This window comes from Temnothorax nylanderi, unplaced genomic scaffold (assembly GCF_030848795.1).
Source record: "Temnothorax nylanderi isolate EJ_2023f unplaced genomic scaffold, tnyl_v1.0 TNYL_tig1153_pilon, whole genome shotgun sequence".
In the NCBI taxonomy this organism is placed as follows: Eukaryota; Metazoa; Arthropoda; class Insecta; order Hymenoptera; family Formicidae; genus Temnothorax; species Temnothorax nylanderi.
Genome location: NW_027250215.1, coordinates 1 through 24,088, shown reverse-complemented (window position 1 = coordinate 24,088; position 24,088 = coordinate 1). Strand labels below are relative to the sequence as shown.

Genomic DNA, 24,088 nt, shown 5'->3' with positions numbered 1-24,088 from the left:
TCTTAATTAAGTTTTATATATAGAACAAATATGAGCCATATTAATGCAGTTATTCAGCATTAATTTAAATCAAATAAAATTTAAATGGAGATTTTATTAAGGTCCATATAAAGTTCATATTTAACTGTTTTCCGCGGGATACAGACGACGGCTCAAAATCATCTCAGTGTAATTTGATATTATAATAAATAAAATTCACAATTTCTATTATACAGGGTGCCCCAAAGCAACCTTGACATCGCAAAATGGTATAAGACTTTTTTGTTCATCTCGATCCGTTCTGCCTCCTCACGAGCGTTGTCAAGGGTGCTTTGGGACACCAAGTATACATATATAAACCTAAAAATTTATATATACTATGCAATTTTATTTATAGTACATTTCTGTATAATCCTAATTTATTAATCATAAATAAAGTACAAGTATTTAAAAATATTGTCTGCGAAAATTGATCGAAAGTATGTAATAATCGAATCAATTTCTTCATTGTTCAACAGGATATTATCGCGTCAATTACGATGGCCAGAGTCTGGAAAAAATTGCGAACTATCTAAACTCTGAGCAATATATCAGAGTACATGTTCTCAACCGTGCTCAAATCATGGATGATGCATTTCACTTTTTAATCAAAGGCCAACTCGATTTGTCCGTATCCCAGGGGGAAATGGTAAATCGGATCGACATCGATCAGACGTCGATGGCGTCTACAGCTTTCCCAGATCGAAATAGCAAATCAGATCGACGTCGATCAGACGTCGATAGCATTTACAACTTCGATCGATTATCTGTAGACGCCATCGACGTCTGATCGATGTCGATCAGACGTCGATAGCATTTACAACTTCAATCGATTATATATAAGTTTAAATTAAAATATAATATATTAAAAAATTAAACGGGTCTCAATTCCTTTCTACCATAAATAAACGGACATGAGGATTTTACCTGCTTTTGATTACAAATAAACTCATTCATTTTTTTCGACACATAAAATTAGAAAAATTATGTATATACATGCAGGCACAAAATATAGCGTGAGTTGATACAAAATAACGCTGTATTTTGTCCATCTTGTATATAATTGTATATGTATATGTATATGAAAAATTATACATATGCTATCTATATTATTATATATTTTTTTATTATATAATTATTATATAACTATTATAATAATTATCATATAATAAGATTTTTATAATTATATAACATGTATAAATATATATAAAATATAATATGTTTTAACTTTAAATTTTGACCGTTGAAACTATAAAGAGTACATCATATATGCAAACAGATTCACGATTTTTAAAACAGTTGCAAATTAAAAGATCGAAGGGCCGCTCAGCGCTGAGCGCTCACGGACGTGGTTCCTCTTTTGTGTGTGTACTCCCTCTATCTCCGTTTCACGGGACCGCGTCCATGCGGCCTCGAACGACCAATGCGATTACATCGCCCGCGACGCACGATATCCAATGAGCGTGCTGCGACGAGTGCAAGGTTATGTTCGTTGGATATCGTGTATCGCGCGCGATTGACGTGATCGTGCTTGTCTGCCGAGGCCATCACAGTATACTGCAGCTGTGTTTCGTGTCTGGCATCACTGCTGAGAGTGCTGAGTCGTGCTATTTAATAAAGTCAGCAATCAATTATCGAAAATGAGTGAAAGTCCACCGGTAAGTTTTTCATAGTGTTATTTCTCATTTATCTGTTTTTAACTTCAAGAATTCTCGTTTTCGAAATCTACATATATATTTGGTCGATTTAGATTACCTTTTGTAAGTTTATTGTTTACTTACTTACTCAATAGCAACCTATATCGTCGTTTGATGTTATCATAATATCAATATTTGGTTATTATTGGTTATTATAATGTCAAAATGACATCAGATGATCGATAGCTTTCTACTTGTTTTGTGTTCTTAAAGAGTCTATAGACAATTATGATTACTTCATAAATAACTTATGAAATATAATTTTTATATAGTTCATAATTTGTTAATAAATATTTGTTCAGGTTTATTTAATTGGAAACGTTGTGTGCTCTCATATGCTTTACTTTATAACCTTATTATGCAGGTTAAATGTTATCGATCATCAATAATTCCACTATTCTTATACTTCTTGCTTTTGCCATTATTTATTTATGATTTGCGTATATTTTCAGATTTTAACGAACGTTTTATAAGATTACAAAAAAAATTAGAAGACAGTGAAAAAGAATTAAAAGGCATCAGTAGTAAGCTTGACGTTGTTATTATGAACCAAACAAACTTAAATAAAAGTCTGCTTCCGGAACAGGCTGTCATCAATAGACCCTCAAATCTACCTTCTCTGCCTCTGAGTGATATAAAAGGCCTTGAAGAATTTGAGAAATTTTTATCCAACGATGTAAATCTTTCAGCAGCAGTAAGTAATATTTTATTATGCTTATACAACTTGATACATTTTTATTATTTTATGGCTGGATTCTGGATATTCACTGCCAGTACTGAATCTATAGTTTACGTCACATACACTATAGATTTTTAGTACTGGCAGTGAATATCGGAACGTCATCATCTCTGTAATGTGTTTCATAAATACTAATTTCTTTTTGTTTGGTTCCTTTCTTGCAGTGCTACTATTTGAAGAGTTTGGCTTTGGGAAATAATGAAAAAACTGCAACGTCAAAACTTATGATTCAATTGATGACCAATTCCTTAGCTGTACATTTTAATTTTGATGGTCATAATCCTCAGAAAGCTATGACAATTAAAAGGTCATTTAAACAGTTGAAACTTTGGGAATTATTTCAAGGTATTCTATCTTCTTTCAAGTATTCCGTCTCCCAAAGTTTTTAATTTATTATACAATATTAGGTAACTCAGAGAATCACAGAATATTTATTTCTCTTCATTGTTCTTTTAATCTAGGAGTGATGCTACTAAAATTTCCGGACAGCGATTTATCAGAAGCTTTAAATGCACTCAGAAGTTGGCTACGAAATGCTGCTGGGCGTAAAAAAGATTAAAATGTAGAATTTTTTATGATTTCCTTTTATATGCAAGTTTGAAGCCTTATATTATTGGTGTTTCTTTTTCGCTTTATTTTATTGCACTAGAGAGAAACTAAATATTATATAGAAAGTTTGTCAGATTCAATTTTAAGTTTAAATGTATAACGTATACGTTATATTTCCTTTTATATACAATTTTTGAAGCCTTATATTATTGGTGTTTCTTTTTCGCTTTAGGTTATTGTACTAGAGTAACTATTATATAGAAAGTGTCAGATTCAATTTTAAGTTTAAATATATAACATATACGTTATATTTCCTTTTATATGCCATTTTTGAAGCCTTATATTTGTGCTGTTTCTTTTTCGCTTTATTTTATTGCACTAGAGAGAAACTAAATATTATATAGAAAGTTTGTCAGATTCAATTTTAAGTTTAAATGTATAACGTATACGTTATATTTCCTTTTATATACAATTTTTGAAGCCTTATATTATTGGTGTTTCTTTTTCGCTTTAGTTTATTGTACTAGAGTAACTATTATATAGAAAGTGTCAGATTCAATGTTAAGTTTAAATATAGAATGTACGTATATATGTGTGTGTATATACTGTATATATATATATATATATATATATATATATATATGTAGAGAGAGAGAGAGAGAGAGAAATTATGTACAAAAAATAAAAAAAATAATATTCTTTTACATCTATCGTATGTATATCTATTTAGTACACTCCAATCAAAGTAAAATGCATACTGAGCGGTTGTAGTACCGAATGCACTCATTGTATCAACTAAATGTCTAATAGATGTTTTATAGACGTCGATATTAAGATCTAGATAGCGTCGAAATTCAGAGAGTTGAACGTCTATGTAGACGCGTCTATAGATCTCATTTAGACACGTCTAAAAGACGTCGATTCAATGTCGATCCGATGTACCAATTCTCCCTGGGATTCCTGAAACTCACAACATACTTATCGACGGAGAGAAATTATATAGCATGGTATCCGATGTTCAAGGCTTTTGAATATTTGTCGTCTTTCTTTCCATTTGAAGAGAGTTATTATATCAAGGTAATTAATAACAAATTTTATCTGTTATGCATGTTAAATATTAAACCGCAATAAATTTATATCAATTATTTCTTGATATTTTTAAGAAAGTAAAATATGGAAAGTATGGACGTCTTTATATACATTCGTAATATTTACTTTGTCAAAGAGCAGAAAATTTAAAGAACAATGTTTCACACGTGTCTATATATAAGATTTACATTTTGCGCATTAAACATTACTTCTACTTTTCTCATGAATTTATTCATTTTTCACATATATATATACTTAATATCAAAGTAATAAATTGTTATGTATAACTGAATCGATGAAGTTTTATGCAAATATATCACATTAAGTAATATTATAAACATTTCTTATTACAAATTTAACACTTCAAACAGTTCAAATACAAATACAAACAATAATTTCTAATAGAATTCTGATTATGCTTGATTCATGAAAATAAGAAAGTTCATTATTAATACGTATATTCAAATATGTAGGGGAGACCGGGGCAAACTTGACACTAGGCTTTTTGCCAATTTAAATCTATCGTAGAAACTTGCCTTTCCTACTGTAAATGCGTCTATATGTGCCAGTATATTATCAATGGAATTTGGTAACATTCTCAGTTATGATTGACTTTTTAGCGCGACATAAGCGTTTTCGATGGTAAAAAGTAATTTTTCTGATCTCTCGAAAATTTCTACTCTTTCATCGAGCTCTACCCTTACGAACCTATATGTAAGATTTTGACGGGAAAGATGCTGTATACAAATCCGATAATAGTTTTTGCATATTTTCAAAATTTTTATGTTTTTGGAGTGACAAAAGTGAAAAACGGCGTCCGGGGCAAAATCGATGCTTCGTCGACTCCCAATAACAAACGATACTTGTCATGCAGCCGTATGGCTCATGACAAATGTGTACGCACGTCCGATCGCGAGTTTACTTGCATTAATTGTTTTTCAGACACGAGTTTAGATGAAGATAATTGAAAGTTCAACAATTTTTGTTCTTATTATTTCATTTATTTCCAATAATTGTTTTACTTTGTTCCGAATTTTTGTACTTTCTAAATACACGATAAACAATGTATTTTTATTTTCAGACAATAAAAAATAAGTTCCAGATCAAATTGTGCATGTTGATCAGGCAAAGTATCGAGTTTGCCCCGGCATTTTTCAATTTGAAAGTTTGTGTTCACGTCACTTTTCCTTTTCTGGGAGCAAAACAAAGTGACGTACAGCAAAACTTCCTGAAGCAATTTTGTATCTGAAAGAACACTCTTTAAATGTGTACCATTAAATTTACTTGGAAAGTTTAATTAATTGTTGAAAATTGCCTTTGAAAAAATCGTGTCGAGTTTGCCCTGGTCTCCCCTATACATACACATCATGTTTTTCTTTGTCCAATATAATGAGCAACCAATGTAATCTCTTTATGTTTCTTAACGATTCATAGGACAAAATGATGAAAATATTGGATAAACTTTATCAGGAAATGGAACATGAAGAAAAAATTGATTCCATCCATTTTAACAGTAGTTTAAAACAAGAGGTCGCAAGATGGGCATGTGTTTTCGAATCTTATAAGTGCAGGAAACAGGCTTATTTTAAATTAAGTACACATTTGTTACAGAAAGAGAAGAGGTATTTTTACAATTTTAATTTTTCAATTTTTAATAATGGACGAAGCATTCCTATTTGTGCAATTTATATATTTATGCAATGCTTAATAAATTACCTAGTCAAGATGCAAGAGTACAAGCATAATTTTCATTTCTAATTTACATATTTTCTTTCTGACATTATAGTCTTTTGCCTTGGTGGAAGGAATGGACATATTGTAATGGTTTATTAGGAGCAGAGAATGCTACTTGGGATAAGGTGTTTCAAATATATATAGAGAAACTAAATTATATACTTTTAAAATGCCTGGCTTGCTCGGAGAATTTCTCTATTACCCGTAAATATTTAGAATTAATAGCGTCAGAACATTATGATGAAAAAATAAAAGATAAAGACCGAATTTACATTTTTCATTCTATCGTTGCAAGACGTGCAAAGTATGATACGATGCTTGATTATATATTAGAAAATTTTTATAACGTGAAACCAAGGTATATACAAATATCATTTTTCATAAAGATTTAATTTCATAAAAAGATATATGTTTGTACTCATATAAATTCGGTATAAGTATGTATCAATCTGTTCTCTTGTTTTTACAGAGAAATCAGTGTGCCTGTAGCATTAACAGATATCATTAATCATGTATACTCTAATTCTTCATTGGATAAGGTAAATTACATTAACCCGATTATAATCATATTATTCAATATTTATTACTAAAGTTGTTTACTTAAGTATATATTGTATATGCTATACATTACAAACATGTTGTTCTAATTATGCTGATTACGAAATATCATACTATTATATAAAACCCGACTGTTTGTCCGTCCGTCCGTCCGTCCGTCTGTCCGCGAACTACTCATTCGTTAGTGGACCGAATTTTTACCAAAAGTATATGAAATAGGGGTAGAATTTTCCGGGGAGTGCCATGATGTGTATAGTTTTTTGTTACCGATTTTCTGGAAACCGGTTTTTCTAATTTTTCCAATTTTTCCGGAAATAATTGACCGTATCTCAAAGAATTGTACATGAAGTAGGGGTAGAATTTCCCGGGGATTGCCATAAAGTGTATAATTTTTCGTTACCGATCTTTTTGGAAGCCGGTATTAGAAATTTTTCCAATTTTTCGGGAATTAATTGGATCGAATTTTTACCAAAAGTATATGAAATAGGGGTAGAATTTTCCCCGGTATTAGAATTTTTTCCAATTTTTCGGGAATTAATTGGACCGAATTTTTACCAAAAATATATGAAAACTATAAAGTGTATAATTTTTTGTTACCGATTTTACAATTTTTTGGGAATAATTGACCGAATCTCAAAGAATTCCATATCATATGTGAAATAAATATAAATTAAAAAAATAAATATAAATTTAAAAAATTAACAAATGATATCGTTCATAGGTCGAGCAATTTTAAGTGAATATGGAAACCGGTTTTTTTAATTTTTCCAATTTTTCGGGAAATAATTGATTGAATCTCAAAGAATTATACATGAAGTAGGGGTAGAATTTCCCGGGTAGTGTTATAAAGTGTACTATTTTTTGTTACCAATCTTTTTGGAAACCGGTTCCGAATGACCGAATCTCAAAGAATTGTACATAAAGTAGGGGTAGAATTTCTTGGGGAGTGCTATAAAGTATATAATTTTTCGTAATTAAAGATAAATAAGTACCAAAATAATCCTGTTTTAGATAAAAAAGTTTGTGGACGGTTTAGCAATGTGGCCAATTGTACACCCACTCATTGACGATAGATCACGTAACAAGGTAATTATTACCGATAATTATGAGGGACTACGTTGTTTAGAATTCTTATAGCTTGATGACGAATTATTATTTATTAATACTAAATACATGCTTTTAATTAACCGAACAATTTTATTTTAGATAATGGAATGCATAAGAGATGACAACTACATATTAATAGATGCAATGATTTTTAGGAAAGTTATGCTTCTTAAACTCAAAATAGAATTACGCTCATCTGAAATAATGCGACACGTACATCACTTTCGAAATTTTAATTCATAAATCTATATTAATGTGGAATCTTCATTAATAATTTATATAAATATAATATATCGGGCTAACATAATTTAATTAATGTTAATTAATTCAAAACGTCAAAGTAATGTTTAATCAATATTAGGTTTAATGTGTATACATCTATAATTATTATATGTATATGTATATATATTTATTTATTAATTTGTTAATATATAAATATATATACATTTAATAAATACTAGTCCTGTTAATATACATAATATACATCTGTATTATTACATGTATATTATACATCTATATTTAATATAATGTATACATGGCATCTATATATTGTTATAGCTGTATACATTTATACTTGTTATATGTATATTTTTTATAGACAAATGCTTATAAGACAATATAATATAATATAAAGTAAAACTTTTTAAATTTTGCAGAAATTTGAGTTTTGGTTATAAGTTTAATTTCTTGAAGTTTTAAATTCTGTGAATTCTGAATTTAAACTTTGAGTTTTATGTTTTGAATGTCAATATAAATAAAAAAACAATGTAAAACAATGTATTGTACGGAATCTAAAGCCTTAACATAAGATTAAATATATATATATATATATATACAATATATATATATATATATATATTATATTTGTTGCAAATACTACACTGCTCAATACATGTTTATTCAAGTAAACGTTCTTATAATGAAGAATATTCATGAGTATTTTTCGAAAAGTTATAAAATAATATGAAAATAGATTAGTATAAAAGAAACATAATAGCGATTAAAAGGAGATTACAATTTGCAATGTGCAATCACAGTATTACTTTTAATACGATTATGAAATACATATAATAAAATCATGATATAATTAAGAAACAAGAGCTGTTTATGTTCCTGAGAGCTAACGATAAAGGAATAAAATGTAATTTTTATTTTTAACTAAAAATAATCTTTCTAGCTTTTTGACAGAAATTATTATAAAATCCATCTAATTATATTGAGTGATAACATTTATTAACTAATAATTGTTAACGACCCAGATAACACGTACGCATATCTTTACGACTTTTTTGAAGATATCTTGAAGACATTTTTGCGATCATTTTTAGACATACATGCTATCCAAAACATTTATTATAATACACCAAAAACGTTGTTAATTTTCGGTTATTTCTTAAAAATGTAAAATCATGATTGTGTAATATTCTGATATTAACTTCACTCTTTATTTTTACGTTTCTTCCGGTTATTGTATCGTCTCAAACGTGCCGTTAATGCCACCCGTTAATGGCAGGTACCTGAGATTATTTTGAGATGAAAATTCTAATACTAAAATGCCAGGCTATAATGCCCGATCTACAATAGCTGTAGTAAGCCTCAAGATGTAAGAAATTGACCAATTACAGGCGAATGTGAGGAGAATAATCGACTGTGATTGGTCAATTTCTTACATCTTGAGGCTTACTACAGCTTACTACAGCTATTGTAGATCGGGCATAATAGTTTTTTAAATAAGAAGTGTTCAAAGTTTAAAGTTTACCAATCTAATGTGTTCGAAATTCGCGCGCTCAGTTATGCACGGACACAGACACGGGGTCCGTTCCGTTTCACGCATATGCGTGCATTTATCTATAGCATACGTAACGTTTACTATAGACAATGCGCGCATCATGCGTGAAACGGAACGGACCCACGGACACACACAAGTGGTATGGCTGCATTCCGATATTCACTGTCAGTACTGCAAATCTATATTTTACGTCACGTATACTATAGATTTTCAGGATGCCGTCCCATGCAGGACGGAATTTCGGAAAACGGAATCTCGGAATCATTCTGATTGGTTAGCCTCATGGGGTACAGTACAAGCCCTATGAGGCTAACCAATCAGAATGATTCCGAGATTCCGTTTTCCGAAATTCCGTTCGCATGGGACGGCACCCTTTTAGTACTGAAAGTTGCTGACAGTGAATATCGGAACGCAGCCTTTTTATCGACAGTGCCAGAAAATGGGTATGCTAAATAGTTCCAATGTTGAAAATGGATGCGAGTGGCGTTTCAAGCAGTTCAGTATCCAGTAAAACGATACACCGGCGTGGCCCCTCTCAGCTTTCTCTCTGATTATGCTTATCGTGTGAGATTTCATTATTTATCTTAAAAAAAGCAGTAATTTCGCATGTTGGTGATAGCATTTCGTTATTGATTAATTCTGGCCGTCACTGTAATTTAATCAAGGAGCAAATGGAGAGAAAACCGAAAATTATCGTCTTTGACTTAGGTACAGGCAAAATCGTACATGTTGCATTAACAATTTAGATGTGTAACAAATTCACAATATTCTTTTCTTTCTGTTGCAATAAAAATTATTCAGAGTGTGATTTCTGGAAAAATGGAAAGAGCAATTGAATTTCAGATTACACCTTGTGGCCGTTTTGGGTTGATACTCATGTAGATCCGCCGTTTAGAAAAGGGTGCGTGCATTATAAAATAAGAAAACTAATAAAATAATGTATTTTAAGAATTTTTATCAGACTTATATAAGAAAAATTTCAGTGCACAAAATAAAGTAGTAGACGCACATAGTCATACCGTACGCCACTACTCTGATGTACCTGATGTAATGAAACAATTATCAGGAGAAGGATACGAACTCGGTGTGGCGTCACGTACATCAGAAATAAAGGGAGCTAAGCAATTATTAGATCTATTTGGCTGGAAGAGGTACTTTAAGTACGTTGAAATATTTCCTGGTAGCAAAGTCACACATTTTTCTAAGTAAGTCTCGTATAAACGCATAAAGAATCGTGTTGTACACAATAGCTTAAAGCTATAACTTAACTGAATTGTTTTCAGCATTCATAAAAATTCTCATATTGATTATAAAGATATGTTATTTTTTGACGATGAGGCCAGAAATATCATGGAAGTTGGTAAACTTGGGGTATATGCTGTGTTGGTTGGAGACGGTGTGAATCGTCGTGTTGTAGAAGATGCTCTGCGATCATTCAGCAAGCAACCGTATAAATATTAGTATAATTTGTCTATGTTAATTTATAACTCTGTTTCGTAACATATACAAAATATTTATTGATAGGATATTCTTCAACAACATGGATTAAACAATAATGAATACTGACAAGGATAGACAGTATAAATTGTTATATAAATTTCTCAATATAGGAAATTAAAATCTATATTAATCAGCCATTCTTTGGTAGTATTGTACCGGACTTTTGATAGTGACATCGTTAACGTCGTCTTTGCGTACAAGTTTCAGAAATGCAGTGCAGAGAACTTCTGGATCTTTAATAGATATATTATTTACAAATTTCTCAATTTCGCCTTCAGTTAATGAAGCTCGTAAAAGATTTCTGAGTGCACTCATATCAAAATCCTTGAAAGGACAACCACCCTCGTACGTTGCTCCACTAATACCAGTCTACAACAGTTTCGATGTTTGATAAAAATAGCTCTAATTGTGAAGTTTGTATAAAATTATAAAAGAATTTCTTATGGGTGCGTGAAAATTTTTATACTTACGCAAATCAGATTGCAGTCAGGTGTCTTATAATTTCTCCGTGATCCCTCCAAACCGTACATATGTCTGATACTGTATATGAATTTCTTTTCATTGGATTGCCAATTATGCGAGCATACTGAGGTGCAAGTGTGTGGCTTGGAATATTCCTGCCTCCAAAATACAATTGAATCTTCCAACGTCATTCCTATTTCTTTCAGAAAAAGGCTGTAGTATAAGCGCGCGTAGTGACTGAGACGATGTCTACTTCTTAGTAGAGAATGCAAATGTTGCATGCACAATGGGAATTTCTGTGCTTCCGTCTCTATGTTATTAACAGTTACTTTTCCATGAGCAATGCCTTCTTCGAAGAGATAAGATTGAATTTTCTTATTCAAAATGTGGAATCTAAGGTCGTATTTTACGGTGTGTTGCGCCTGTCTCTTCATGATACTCATTTCACTAGTTACATAATTACTAAATAATGATTGAAGCACTTTTTTCCAATTTGAACAGTACGTGATGATATTTCCATTATTAAGGACTAGTTCTCTCTCTTTCACCAAGTCCGGTACTATCTCGAATCTCACTGAAATGTGAAATAAGAAATATTAATTAGCTTATTTGAAAATCTCTTGTATGCAAGTGATACTCTGTACTCGTACATACCTTTGTATTGAAAGTCATTGCAATCGTGACAATTTGACACAAGATGTTTAAAAACTAAGGGTTGCGAATAAAATTTGCATAACTCAATCAGAGTTGTGTCAATTGCATTTTTCTTGTCTTTAAACACTTGCAGCTTCCATATAATTTGCTTTAATAATTTATGTAATTGTCTAGGCGATATATTATCTAATCTATGCTTAAATAACAATGATTCTTTGGCTATCCAATACGTACATAAATCTGACGACGTGGAAGCTAATAATCTAAAACAAAAAATGGCAATCGTTAATTAATTAGAAATATACAATATTTTTACAATTCTGACAGTTGTTCAATTCTATTATTTAGAACACAAATTTTTCTTTATTGTATATTACTATTACTGTTACTAATATTACTTATCATCCTTTAAATATTCAAGTCATATTGTATTTAATATTAAAGATTGATATACAAAATTGTAACATGTGCTTACCGTAATACAAAGTGTCCAATTTTATCGTAAGCAGAATTTTCTAATAAATATTCGAATTTCCCATCAAATCCATTAGCAGATCCTTCACTCAGAAGCCTTAAATAATCTAATCTGGTCAAAATACAATCTTCCAAAACATAAAGTGGTATCTCACCATTTGGTGGTATGATATAAAACATGTCTATGTCTATGTCAATCATATCAGATAACTTCAAGTTTCGTTACACATGAAAATACACAATATTTATAAAAATGCTCCAAATTTAATTTTTGCGAATGATATAATTTTTCCTTCGGAGTAGAGATGAAACAGCCTTTCTTTTTCTCTTTTTATGAATTTATAAGTTAACTCGTATTTATAAGTTAACTCGTTTTTGCAAGCATTTAGTATATCTCGTCTTTTACACGTGCATCGTGTATACGTCAACATTCTCATTCCGAGTTTTTCATTTACATCCTATTCAATTTTCCTACGATGAATCAAACCCATTTCTGTAATTCATGGATAATATTCTTAAGATTACCATTTCTTCAGTTTATTATAATAAATAAACAAATTTTTTAACAATACATAATAGATATCTTCTTCTTCAGAAAGACCAGCACTCAATTCCCAAAAATTCCAAACATAATTGATATGTGTGACGATTCATGCATTCGCTCACTCAAGCATCGAGTGAATATTATTAAAGATCTGCCAGTCGTATGAGTCGCATAGCTTGAAAATCTGACGCCCTGAAAATCTAACGCCCTCTCGGCAAATGTTGTAAAGGAAGAAGCGGGAAACCAGAATGAGCACGAATGATAAAAAGGAAAATAAAATCCTCTTCTTCTAAAGAAGGCATGAAATCTCGAACTCGAATGTATCGAAGTCTTGAAGCCTCTTTTCGGGATGCTGACTGATCATCTCGCTTGTGTGTTGTGTGCACGACTTGCTTCGCATGTCATCGCGCGAGATTTACTTTTGACAGTTTGACCGAATGTCGGATTGGAAGATTACGCCCGTATAGAAATAAGGTATATAAATTTTTACGTCGATGATGAAGACGCGGTGATAGCATTCGTCCATAATATTAATTCTGTTATTCTTCGTGATGAGGGTATCATTAATATAAAGTTAAAGAAGACGAATAAAAGAGGAAGAAGACGAGAAAAATCTGCTTAAGAGAAAGTAAAGAGAGAGAGAGAGAGAGAGAGAGAGAGAGAGAGAGAGAAAGGGAGAAAGGGAGAGAGGGAGGGAGGTAAATATTTCAAAAATATTCAAATTTATATTGTGTATATATATTTATATTATGTATATTTATCTCATACTTAATATGTTATATTAAAACAATCACGTCAAATTTGTTTATTTCTGACAGATTAACTTTACGTCCCAGTCGTTACATACATTATTTTTTATCAGTTATTACTTTAAAAATTTGTATGTTATCTCGATCGTGTTTAACACGTTGATTGTCGCGTCAGTCACCGGTGATCGATGATCGTAACCAACTGTGTATAATATTAAGTTAAATATATAGCTGATGAGATAGAAAGGCAATGAAGCGATCTAACCAAATATTATTATTATTAATATTATAATCCAAACTTGAATTAAGCCTTAAATTTTCATTTTTTTTTAAAATAAATATATCAATTTATTATTAATAAATAGATATTAATATATTTATGTAATTAACTAAAATAATATCTAATACATACAATTATACTGTATATATTATATCACATGTTATCATTTTTATTAATTTTATAGAATAGACAATGTATAAGTACGATATAAAATAAATAACTTCCAGGCACATGAAATAGGTGATTTTCAAAAAAAAGTGCCAACAGTACGCGGTGTTCCCAAACGGTCACCCATTTAAGTACTAACCGCGCTCAACGTTGCTTGACTTAAGTGATCGGACGAGAACTTGTAGATTAAAACGTGATTTGACCGTTGGCGAAAGTGTCTTTCTTCTAAAGAGATGACACACTTCTTCATCAATTTTCATGTTACATTTATTATATTTTTTTATAGATATATATACATATATCAATTTATTATTGATATTAATAAATAGATATTAATATATTTATGTAATCAACTAAAATAATAATATATACAATTATACATATTATATCATATTATCATTTTAATTAATTTTATATAACAGACAATAATGTACATGTGTTAATGTATAATTTACTCTTAAAAAGCGTTAAATCGAATCAAATCCATTGTTATATATGAGAGAAAAAAAGAAACGACAGAAGATTGATAACTATACATATAGAGGCAGGAACGAAATGAGAAGATACCAGCATTAAGGAAAGGATGGAGAAAGGAATTATAAAATATGCAGAGATGGAGTAGAGGACATACCTATATAATATAATATAATATAATATAATATAATATAATGCATGTCCTGACATTGTAAAGCAACAAAAGACAAAATGCAAATAGAGGAGTTTTTAAAAGAAAGATGGAATATTTAATTTTATTTTCGATTTAAAGTTTCTAATAATACGTTTTTGTTTTTTATTAAAGACAGAAGTATAGAGATTAATAAATTACGTATATTTAAGTTAATATTATAATGTGATATTGTGTTTATTTCATGTTTCAATTCAACTTTTAAGCGAATTTAAAAATTTAAATATTGATACAATAATATATTCAGAAGTTAAAATAGGAAGGAAAAATATTATTATGGATTAGTATGTTATGTTTTTGTATGTGGAAACTAGAAGTCATTTAAAGCATCAAAATATATATATGTAATATATAATTAATTACACGTGCGAATATATAATATACATGTTATTAAAACATATAATACTCGAAAATAAATAGCGCGCGCAAAACGCGCGCTTTGTAGTATTCTAGTAAAAAATAAAATAGAAAACAAAAATATATATAGGAAAATTGAAAAAATAATTTCATTTTCTGAAAAAAATTTCGTTATTTTCAAACAGCATGCATTCTGTATTTCTCAGCGCAATTATTGATTGTCGTACAAATCAGCAATATAAAATTAATGCAAAGAGAGTTTGCGGGATGATAGGACTTCCATGAAATAAGTAGCGTAACTTCGACTTTCCAATACAAATAGATTTTATCGTTGTGCTTCATGAATAATGGATAATGGAACTTACAAGTTGTATGTTGTTTCTTTAATGATATACACATGGTAATTATATAAATGATGTGTTCCGGTCTACGACGCACAAAAGTTTGCGATCCTCGGTAGAATTTGCCCGCACCGTATACGCAGCGATCGTAATCGAGCCGAGTAAACTTTGTGGCAAAATCGAAATTGATAATAATTGCTTGAAAGTTCGACCGTCACCGATCGTATCAGTATAATGTATCTTTTGTCACCTCTATATCCAAGCAAGAATAGTCAAAGAACAGCACACGTTGCATTTTGCATTTGTTGTCAGGGATACACTTTAATTTATAAAGTGTCGTACATGACTAGTTAGATTCTAGATGTATAGTATATGTATATATATGTATAATATATATATATACACGGCTACTGAATAACATGTATACTTTTATGATTTGTCCCTTAATTGTCGTCTTTTTAATACAAATAATTCCTAGATCGTTGTACATTGTTACGTTACCGATCCGCTCTTACGCGAAATTTACTTACAATCCCTTCGCTCGCTGCCTTACGACTAAATAAAATATAGATGTATTATAAATACCTGTATTTATATATATATATATATATATATATATTTATACTTTTTTCCCCGTTTATATATAGTCTACTTAAATCGAGTTTGTTCAAGCTTTATTACTCATAGACAATCTGCTTGATATTACAGAGATTAGATACAAATTATAAACAGTTCTTAGTACAAAATAATTTTATGACTATAACGATCAAGGTTCGATAGCGTAGAACAGGCATGGGCAACCCACCGTGGCCAGTGGTCAGTTTCGCTGCGATTCTCCTCTTGTCCGAGACCGAAGAGTTTCTTTTCACTGAGTCAATCCCGAAAATTTCGTCTATCGGATAATTTCTCTTAGGAAAGAAATGTCTCCAAATCATAGTGCAAAACGTGGTCGTAGGCCGAGTGATATGGCCGTGCGCGTTGCCCCTGCCTAGATAGAAAATACAACTAGATGAGCTCTCCCCCCAGTTTACCCCACGATTACCTGTAAATTCCTCGCAATTCCACCATAGAGGTCAACAATAGGGTATATCGAAATTATATTTCGCTCATGTACGAAAGAAAAATTTCATCCGACGTTTGTATATTAATTCCATTGCCACGATCTTTAATCATGATGATATACCACTTTGTACGATGCAGTTTAAGTTCATCTGAAATGACATCTAAATTAAGCATAACGCTCGTATACAATATACGCGAATGCATGATATTAATGCGTATCATTATGTCATCCATCATTAATGGAGCTATAAAACGTCCGTTTCTATCCTGAAAACGTGATAATTGAAATTATTTTAATTAGTATATTATTCGGCTGTCACGTATGAAAAAACTTAATGATTTCCTTCGCGCTAATAAAACTATATTTGTTTTCGAGACTCAAAGTTAATGACAAAGATCATGATCGTGCCTTAAATTATTATAAAATGTCAATTCTGTTAGTGATAATCGTATTTTAAAAAAGTCGCGAGATTGGTACTAAATATACATATTTTTCTAAATTCCGAGGCAAGCGTGATTGTCAATCATACGCATATAAAATGTATATCGAAGAAATCAGCAATGTATACAGCAAACGATAAGGATTTGGAACTATCGTTGCAATTAAAATGATAGCTGAAAAATCGAGCTTATCGATAAATAGAGCTTTCTTCGAGAAATAAAGTTTTCACAACGATCTAGCGTGTTCGTACCTCACAATGCTCGAACAAAATATTTTTACTCGTCCCTGACACTGTAGTTCCGAACATTTACCTCCAGTGATGCCATTGACAGAGCTCGAATTGTCCGCAAAGAATATAATTAACCACCATTGGAAAAAGGGCACGCTAGGTAGAAGTAAGTTGTCTAGGTCATAATAGCGAATCTTTGCATAGAGAAAGGATTATGCATATCTTCTTATCTCATATTAGCCTCACTACGCGCGACTTCTAATAAAATTATGGAGCAGCTGCATTTTGGATTTATATGGTGAAGCTGCTAGATCCTAAGGTAGGATCCGTATATTCTTCATCATTCCTTACAATTATCAAAATTTTTACTAAGAGAATCGATTATGCCAATTTTTTATCTGAACTACTACGATCTATAATAAAAACAACGTATATTCGGAATAATCCTTTCGCCATGAAGATTTTCGAATTGGTATAGGTACAGGTAGATACGTAGAAATATACTAAATTATCACATGAGTAGACAAGTAAGTTACTCGTTAGCAGTAAAGGGCAACAATATAGCCAAAGGCAGCGTTATGCTTATATTGGCGAATCTAAACGCAACTACAATTCATTCTCTAGTATCATCTAGAAATACAATGGCAGTCTGCTTCGGACTAAAAGTGTATCGACGATAGATATTATTGTTTCAACTCAGTCACAACCGGTGCGAAAAATCGATTGGCCAAAAATTTCGCGATAGCACGAAATTATACAATACGTCTCTGTTGATCCGATACTCTTACATGCAAAATATAAATTAGACTTAACGATCTTAGGCTTAATCGATTGGCTATTTACTATTTACCTCCGGCAAGATCAAAAATTGGTATTGCCTATTTTCTATTACCTCGTAAATTTATATTACGCGAATTCGTATCTCAGTGATTCTCCTCCGCTCGCTTTAGACTAGACGATCTTGATATCCCGGTGATATAGAAGCAATTCCAGTTACGTTTAAATTCAACGCGTATATTTTAACTACATATGGCTATGGCCTCCGTACCGTCTCTACTCCTTACGCGGTATTACGTTAATTTATATAAATAGTATTTTAATGATATAACGGTAACATCGCCTATCCGCTAAGTATCGCATAAGTTATAATAGTGTCCATCTGGTATATAAATACACGAAACTTAAAGTCGAAATATATTATCGGAGTCGAGAGTACACGGTGAAGACGCGCAACGGGCGTAAGTCCATCTCTTCTGAATGTTTCCATGTTACGACCACTTCTCTGTCCTCCGCGCGTTTTTTAAGTTTTATAAGAAAAGTACGTTCCGATATGTCAAACTTTCGCGTCAACCTTATTACCACTCGCTACGGACAACTTATCGGAAGCTAAACAATTGCCATACGTTTCCACATTAATATCAAATTACAAGCGAGCGTGTTAACGCTATCTCAAAGATAATTCGATTTTCACCCGTCACTCTTAAAAAAATGTGATGATGACACTCCTTACTACGGTACGCCTATATATACAATATTCTAATTTCATTGATCCCGCCTATCATATAAAGTTACAATTATGATGTGTCATAGTCATGATACGTAGTCTATTACCGTCTTCCAATGCAGAATAGATGAACATTACCCTTCGCTTCTACCTTACGCTTATGACGTATGATACTCGTCTATGTTATGACATTAACAAATCCCATTCACGTTAACTGCGATTTGCGGTAGCTATATTCGTTCGAATAAACATGTACTATCGAGAAATCTTTACAGTCACTTGACTGCTTCTGAAATTTAACGTTCTCACGTGCGTTACGTTTCCACACAGATCTCTGTTCAGACACGAACCAAAAGCAGCGTGAAAAGACATTAAATTTCCACACTATCGGAAAATCGTCGTTGATGCGCGATAATCATTTCGCCGTTTTGCGATATGTCCTATGCGATAAAGATTTCGCGATGTAAATCACACATGTAGATTCGTCTCACAATAGGCCCAGAGTGTCTGGGCGATACAATATACGTTGAAAGAGAGTAAAGGAGAGCGATAAAGAGAAAGGGGGGGGGGAATAGGCACCCATACGTTCATAAAACACACTCAGTTATAATGCTTCACGATATTAACTCGAACAGTTGTGCCGTAGCGTCTAATATCGTAATTGCTATATTGCCGTACGTCGAATGTGATTCACACATTTCTTTTTTTTTGTCATCGAACCCTTAATCAAAATGATATAATCCCGAGGAAACCTTAATTATTCTCCTTAAGTAACGACTCTTCCTATTTGCGTAATTGTCTAATTGCGCAGTATAGGTACCCATCCGTGCAGGAATGTTCACAGCTGTATTACAGTTACATGGTATTGCTCCTAAGTTCCCGACGATTGCGATAGGATCTTTCACGGTCCTCACAAAACGTCCAATCTCCATCAAACGGTCATCTACGACGGGCCAGGTTTTATTTCGCTCTCGTCCGATTGTCGTGTTTTTACAAATTCGCGTCCGTTCTTGTCTTTCTTCACGTCTTCGAAGAAGAGCCTATGCCTACCCGGGGGATAGATCTTCGCGCGATACTCCGCCGCGAGTATTCGCGTCGAGATCCAACACCCTCGTGCCCTAAATCGATAAGATATGCCTCGAACAGTCTCTCGCTACTGAGAATTCTACGGAGATCAGTTGCATTCGCGGCACCCCGAACTATTTGTACGACAAATCCGGGTATATCGTAAGATATTCTCAAAGCCCGCACTTAACTCTTTCTACCTATTCTAACTTAGTTTCATGTCCGCTAATACTCGTTGTTCGAAAAAAAGGTATACGAATCGAAACGAAATTGAAGGACGATCGATTCCTGTCGTAAACTCCAAGTTCCACACCCTCGTTTCGTTGACGGACAATAAAATTCCATTGTTGTACTTATCATTTCGATGTCGCGATACATAATTGTCCTTCGTTCTTTTCTCATCAGTCGTTCCTTCCTCTCACTCGACCGTTACACTCGCTCGTTCTCGTAATTCCTTTGAGAACGTTGACCGTCGTTGCACGCTCGTCGTTCCATTTCGGTAACGAGCTTATTCCGATTCGCGGTATGACTATTAAGAACGTCGCGCTCGCTGAAATTCGGGGCTCAATATCAGGATGTTGGAGCGTATCCAAGATTTTTCCGCTGCAGAAAGAGCGATATCTCACGGAAGGTCGGCCTCTCGGTCTCCTCTCGTTGCCAGCACTCGAGCATCAGATCGTAGATGTCCTTGGAGGAGGCGGTGGGTCGCGGCAGGTAATCGAAGCCGTTTCTGGAATCCTCCTTGCAACTGTCTTCGGGATTGCCGGCGTTGCCGCAGTCGGCAGCGTGATGCAGCTGCCGCAGGCACTGCACCACTTCCTCGTCGGACAGGTGCTCGTAGGGGACACGTCTGCCGAGATTCAAAATCTCCCAGAGAGTGACCGCGAAAGCCCACACGTCGCTCTTGGTCGTGTACTTCCCCTGGAAATCAGACATAACGCACGTTACTCGAGCATTTCGAGCAATTGCCAACAATTTCGACATATTGCGAAATATACCGTGGGTAGAATACAGCCCTATTCCTATCGCCTCGTCCGCCCCGATAAGAAAATATTTATAAAATTATATGACGAAATCTGGCTGAAATTGGGAATTCTGCAATTGTCTCAATATTTGCAACAATACTAGTAGAAATTTAGACCTTTGGGCAAATATTGATAAATATTCGCACAATTTATTTCTAAATAGTACTTCAGTAAGACAGCAATGTTATAAGAAATCAACTTTGCGGAATATTTGCAAAATTAAATTTGGAAAGAAATTGCGAAATAATTGAGAAATATATTTCAGTTTTATTACTGTGTGTTTTATAGTTGTTACTCCTGTATTACGTACACTGAGAAAAAAAATTTGTTAATCTCAAGAAATATTTAGTCCGATACGTTCAACTAAATATTTTAGTTAGTTAACTAAACATTAGTTGAATTAATTAATTCTTGATTAAAGAAACTAAATAAATTGTTGAAACACCTAATATTTAGTTAACTAACTAAAATGTTTAGTTGAACGTATCGGACTAAATATTTCTTGGGATTAACAATTTTTTTCTCAGTGTAGCATATTCTGTGTTTGCTGGACCATCGATAGATCCTTTTTCGTACGTAAAATATAAACGGTTGTATATATGTAACTGTTATATATCGGTGTTTGTTGGAGTGATTTTGCTTCAAAATATCAAAATACTTGTTCAAAATTTAAACCTAAAATCGAATATCTCAATTTTTGTGCAAATATCATTCAGAAATTTCATGCCAGCAAGAACACTACGTTATGACGAATCATCTTAGCGCAATAATTGCAAAATTCCTTTCAATTGAATGATGCAATTATTGTACAATATTTACGCAATTTTCCTATCGGGGCCGAGGTCACAACTTACCAAAAATATTGACTCCCAGGCCATCCATCGCACCGGCAGTGGCATAGTTCCGTCGACCTTGTAGTAATCGCAGGCGTACAGCTCGTTGTCCGTGCCGAAGTCCGAGATTTTGATATGATAAGCCTTACCCACCAAGCAGTTTCTACAAGCAAAATAATGACGTGTGAAGAATGCGGAATTATTTCATCTGTTATCGCGTCGAGGGGGGAGAGATTCGCGCCGTTTTACATTTATTTTCGCGCTGCTCGATAATCTTCGCGAATCGTCGATCTCGGCGCCCGTACAATCGATGGGAATACAACGCCCGGACTTTAGGATAGCTCGAGTATTTCTAGAAACTGAACGGAGCGATTTTTCCGTCGCGACTCGCACGCGCTAGCGTGCCGGATTGATATCAGCCGGATCGAATATTTTTCCGAACGGCTTGTCTGACAACGAAAGAGGCGCAGTCAGATTGATCTCTCGCCGTGGTACGTGGGGCGCATAGCGCGCCCGCCAATCTGCATACGCGTACGCATTCTGTGCATGGCAGTCAACCGGAAGCGAGAATGGTTGTCTACATGTAACATTTGCTTGCATATGTGGTCGGGCTGCGTTTCCTGCCCAAATACACGCGGGTATGCAATTATACTCGACGCGTCGAATAAACTTTCTCCGCGTCGAATTATGGTGCAGCCATTATCGTAAATCGTTTCCTACGAGAGAAAGGCTTGATATCAATTCATCCGTTTGACAGTATCCGCGGAGATAGTTATAGTATTATATTATACTGGTGTTTCAGGTCAGGTCAATAAAACTTCAGAGTTTTATAAGAAATTGAATTTGGAACAAAAAAGTTCTTATAAACATAAGTCCGGAAACGCTTCGTTAAAAAGTTATAGCTAAGAAACTTCAAAAAATCACATTTTTTAGTGATTTTTAAAAATAACTAGCTAATTGTTACGCTAAAGCGAACGCTACGAATGCAGTGTTTCCAAAGATCGTTGAAAGGTGGTTTTTTCAAGTTTCTGCTTTTTTCGACGTTTTATTTTGTACTCTTTTGTACGCCTTATCAGAATTAAATAAAATTGGTAATTTAGTTTGTTATTTAATTACTCCTCAGATTTATTTAGTTTTTTTTCAAATAAATAAAAAGGGTTTTAAAGGGTTATTTTAAAAAATGATAAAAAAAAACGTGATTTCTCGAAGTTTATTAGTTATAACTTTTCAATGAAGTGTTTCCGGGTCTATGTTTACCGGAACTTTTTTGTTCCTAATTCAATTTCCTATAAGACCCTGAAGTTTTATTGACCAGACCTGCAACAGCCTGTACATCATACATAATAATCTTAATATATGGATGTAATTACTTAATCTCTCTTATCGCAAACGCGTCTGATATTTCATCTCGTTTGTCCTTTGAGCGCGGGTTCCACTGGAGATAGAATTCGAGCATTTCCCTGAGGAGAACTCAGAGACGGATAGACATTCATGCAACTTCCGCTCAAAGCCTCCAGACATTGACCAGTTCACTTTAAAGACGAACTAATCTTCGCCATCTGAGAGACGACGACCAGTCAAAACGTTGTTCCGTAGTAGCGCATGGGTATGGAATAGATAGAATCAATTAATTTCGTCGCCGGAACAAAGCTCCAATTTGGCGGCAGAACCTGGTTAATTAGGGGCGCTTTATCGATCATTGCTATTGGCTACTTCGCCATCGGGCTACTGCGTCGATGGGGCTGACCCCTCTCCCGGTCCTCCCTATATTGTAGAGTACGACGGTAATGCAATAAGCCGCGTTCACGCCTCGCATTGAAGCTGTTGCAGTATAAATCAGGTGATGATCTCCGCTCCCCGCAGACTGACGGTTAGAACTCTGATCGCTTGCATTAATATCAAAAATAATAAATCGTGATGACAAAGATCCAAAATCTGTGTAAAATTTATATATCTTATAAAATTTTAATTGCGTAATATCCGGATTAGGTAGTAGTGCTTATTGCTAATATATTATTTGTAATAGTAATCTTAGTAATCTATTATATATTATATTACTATATTCGTAATATTACGATATAAATTTAAATATTTTGTCTGACGACTTCAAATATCTTGTAAAAAAATTTAAAAACATTAATAGAGATTTGTTGCTACATATATAGAAATTTTGCGCGTATATTACTTAAATATGTATATTAATACACTGAAAAGTACTATACTTTATGCAAAGCCAAACTCATTAATTTCTACTATCTAAATTTTAATAATTCATGAGATTATGACAGCAATTATTCAGAATTCATGAGATCAGAGAACAATTATTTTAATCTTCGTTGATTAAAATAATAATAGGATACAATTAAAATAATGTTAGTTTCTCATTATTTTATATCTTTTATTTTACGTGTTACAAAAGGGAATTTTAATCTAA

At 33.0% G+C, this 24,088-nt stretch overlaps 3 protein-coding genes and 1 pseudogene across 3 annotated transcripts; 1 reads left to right on the top strand and 3 right to left on the bottom strand.

The window, feature by feature from the left end:
* Positions 1 to 9,772: 9,772 nt before the first annotated feature.
* Positions 9,773 to 10,904, top strand: LOC139786806 (magnesium-dependent phosphatase 1-like). The gene is made up of 4 exons (XM_071725921.1): positions 9,773 to 9,988; positions 10,124 to 10,181; positions 10,264 to 10,485; positions 10,564 to 10,904. The coding sequence occupies exons 1-4, from the start codon at positions 9,952 to 9,954 to the stop codon at positions 10,739 to 10,741; spliced, it is 495 nt and encodes a 164-aa protein (XP_071582022.1). The 5' UTR covers positions 9,773 to 9,951; the 3' UTR covers positions 10,742 to 10,904.
* LOC139786805 (uncharacterized) lies at positions 10,773 to 13,037 on the bottom strand. The gene is made up of 5 exons (XM_071725920.1): positions 12,943 to 13,037; positions 12,372 to 12,863; positions 11,897 to 12,159; positions 11,251 to 11,816; positions 10,773 to 11,149 (listed from the first exon to the last, which is right to left on the bottom strand). The coding sequence occupies exons 2-5, from the start codon at positions 12,569 to 12,571 to the stop codon at positions 10,907 to 10,909; spliced, it is 1,272 nt and encodes a 423-aa protein (XP_071582021.1). The 5' UTR covers positions 12,572 to 12,863; positions 12,943 to 13,037; the 3' UTR covers positions 10,773 to 10,906.
* Positions 13,038 to 14,201: 1,164 nt separating this feature from the next.
* Positions 14,202 to 14,321, bottom strand: LOC139786808 (5S ribosomal RNA; annotated as a pseudogene).
* Positions 14,322 to 19,233: 4,912 nt separating this feature from the next.
* Positions 19,234 to 21,894, bottom strand: LOC139786807 (discoidin domain-containing receptor 2-like). The gene is made up of 2 exons (XM_071725922.1): positions 21,676 to 21,894; positions 19,234 to 20,717 (listed from the first exon to the last, which is right to left on the bottom strand). Exons 1-2 carry the CDS (start codon positions 21,718 to 21,720, stop codon positions 20,367 to 20,369), a joined length of 396 nt encoding a protein of 131 aa, XP_071582023.1. The 5' UTR covers positions 21,721 to 21,894; the 3' UTR covers positions 19,234 to 20,366.
* Positions 21,895 to 24,088: the final 2,194 nt, after the last annotated feature.

Bases quoted from the DNA above. Each gene is read 5' to 3' on its own strand.
- LOC139786807 (XM_071725922.1), bottom strand. From the start codon at position 21,720: ATGCCACTGCCGGTGCGATGGATGGCCTGGGAGTCAATATTTTTG. The intron at 20,718-21,675 runs GTAAGTTGTGAC...TCTGATTTCCAG, and splicing joins CCTGGGAGTCAATATTTTTG to GGGAAGTACACGACCAAGAG.
- LOC139786805 (XM_071725920.1), bottom strand. From the start codon at position 12,571: ATGATTGACATAGACATAGACATGTTTTATATCATACCACCAAATGGT. The intron at 12,160-12,371 runs GTAAGCACATGT...TTTTTGTTTTAG, and splicing joins ATTGGACACTTTGTATTACG to ATTATTAGCTTCCACGTCGT. The intron at 11,817-11,896 runs GTATGTACGAGT...TTCACATTTCAG, and splicing joins CAATGACTTTCAATACAAAG to TGAGATTCGAGATAGTACCG.
- LOC139786806 (XM_071725921.1), top strand. From the start codon at position 9,952: ATGGAGAGAAAACCGAAAATTATCGTCTTTGACTTAG. The intron at 9,989-10,123 runs GTACAGGCAAAA...ATTGAATTTCAG, and splicing joins AATTATCGTCTTTGACTTAG to ATTACACCTTGTGGCCGTTT. The intron at 10,486-10,563 runs GTAAGTCTCGTA...AATTGTTTTCAG, and splicing joins AAAGTCACACATTTTTCTAA to CATTCATAAAAATTCTCATA.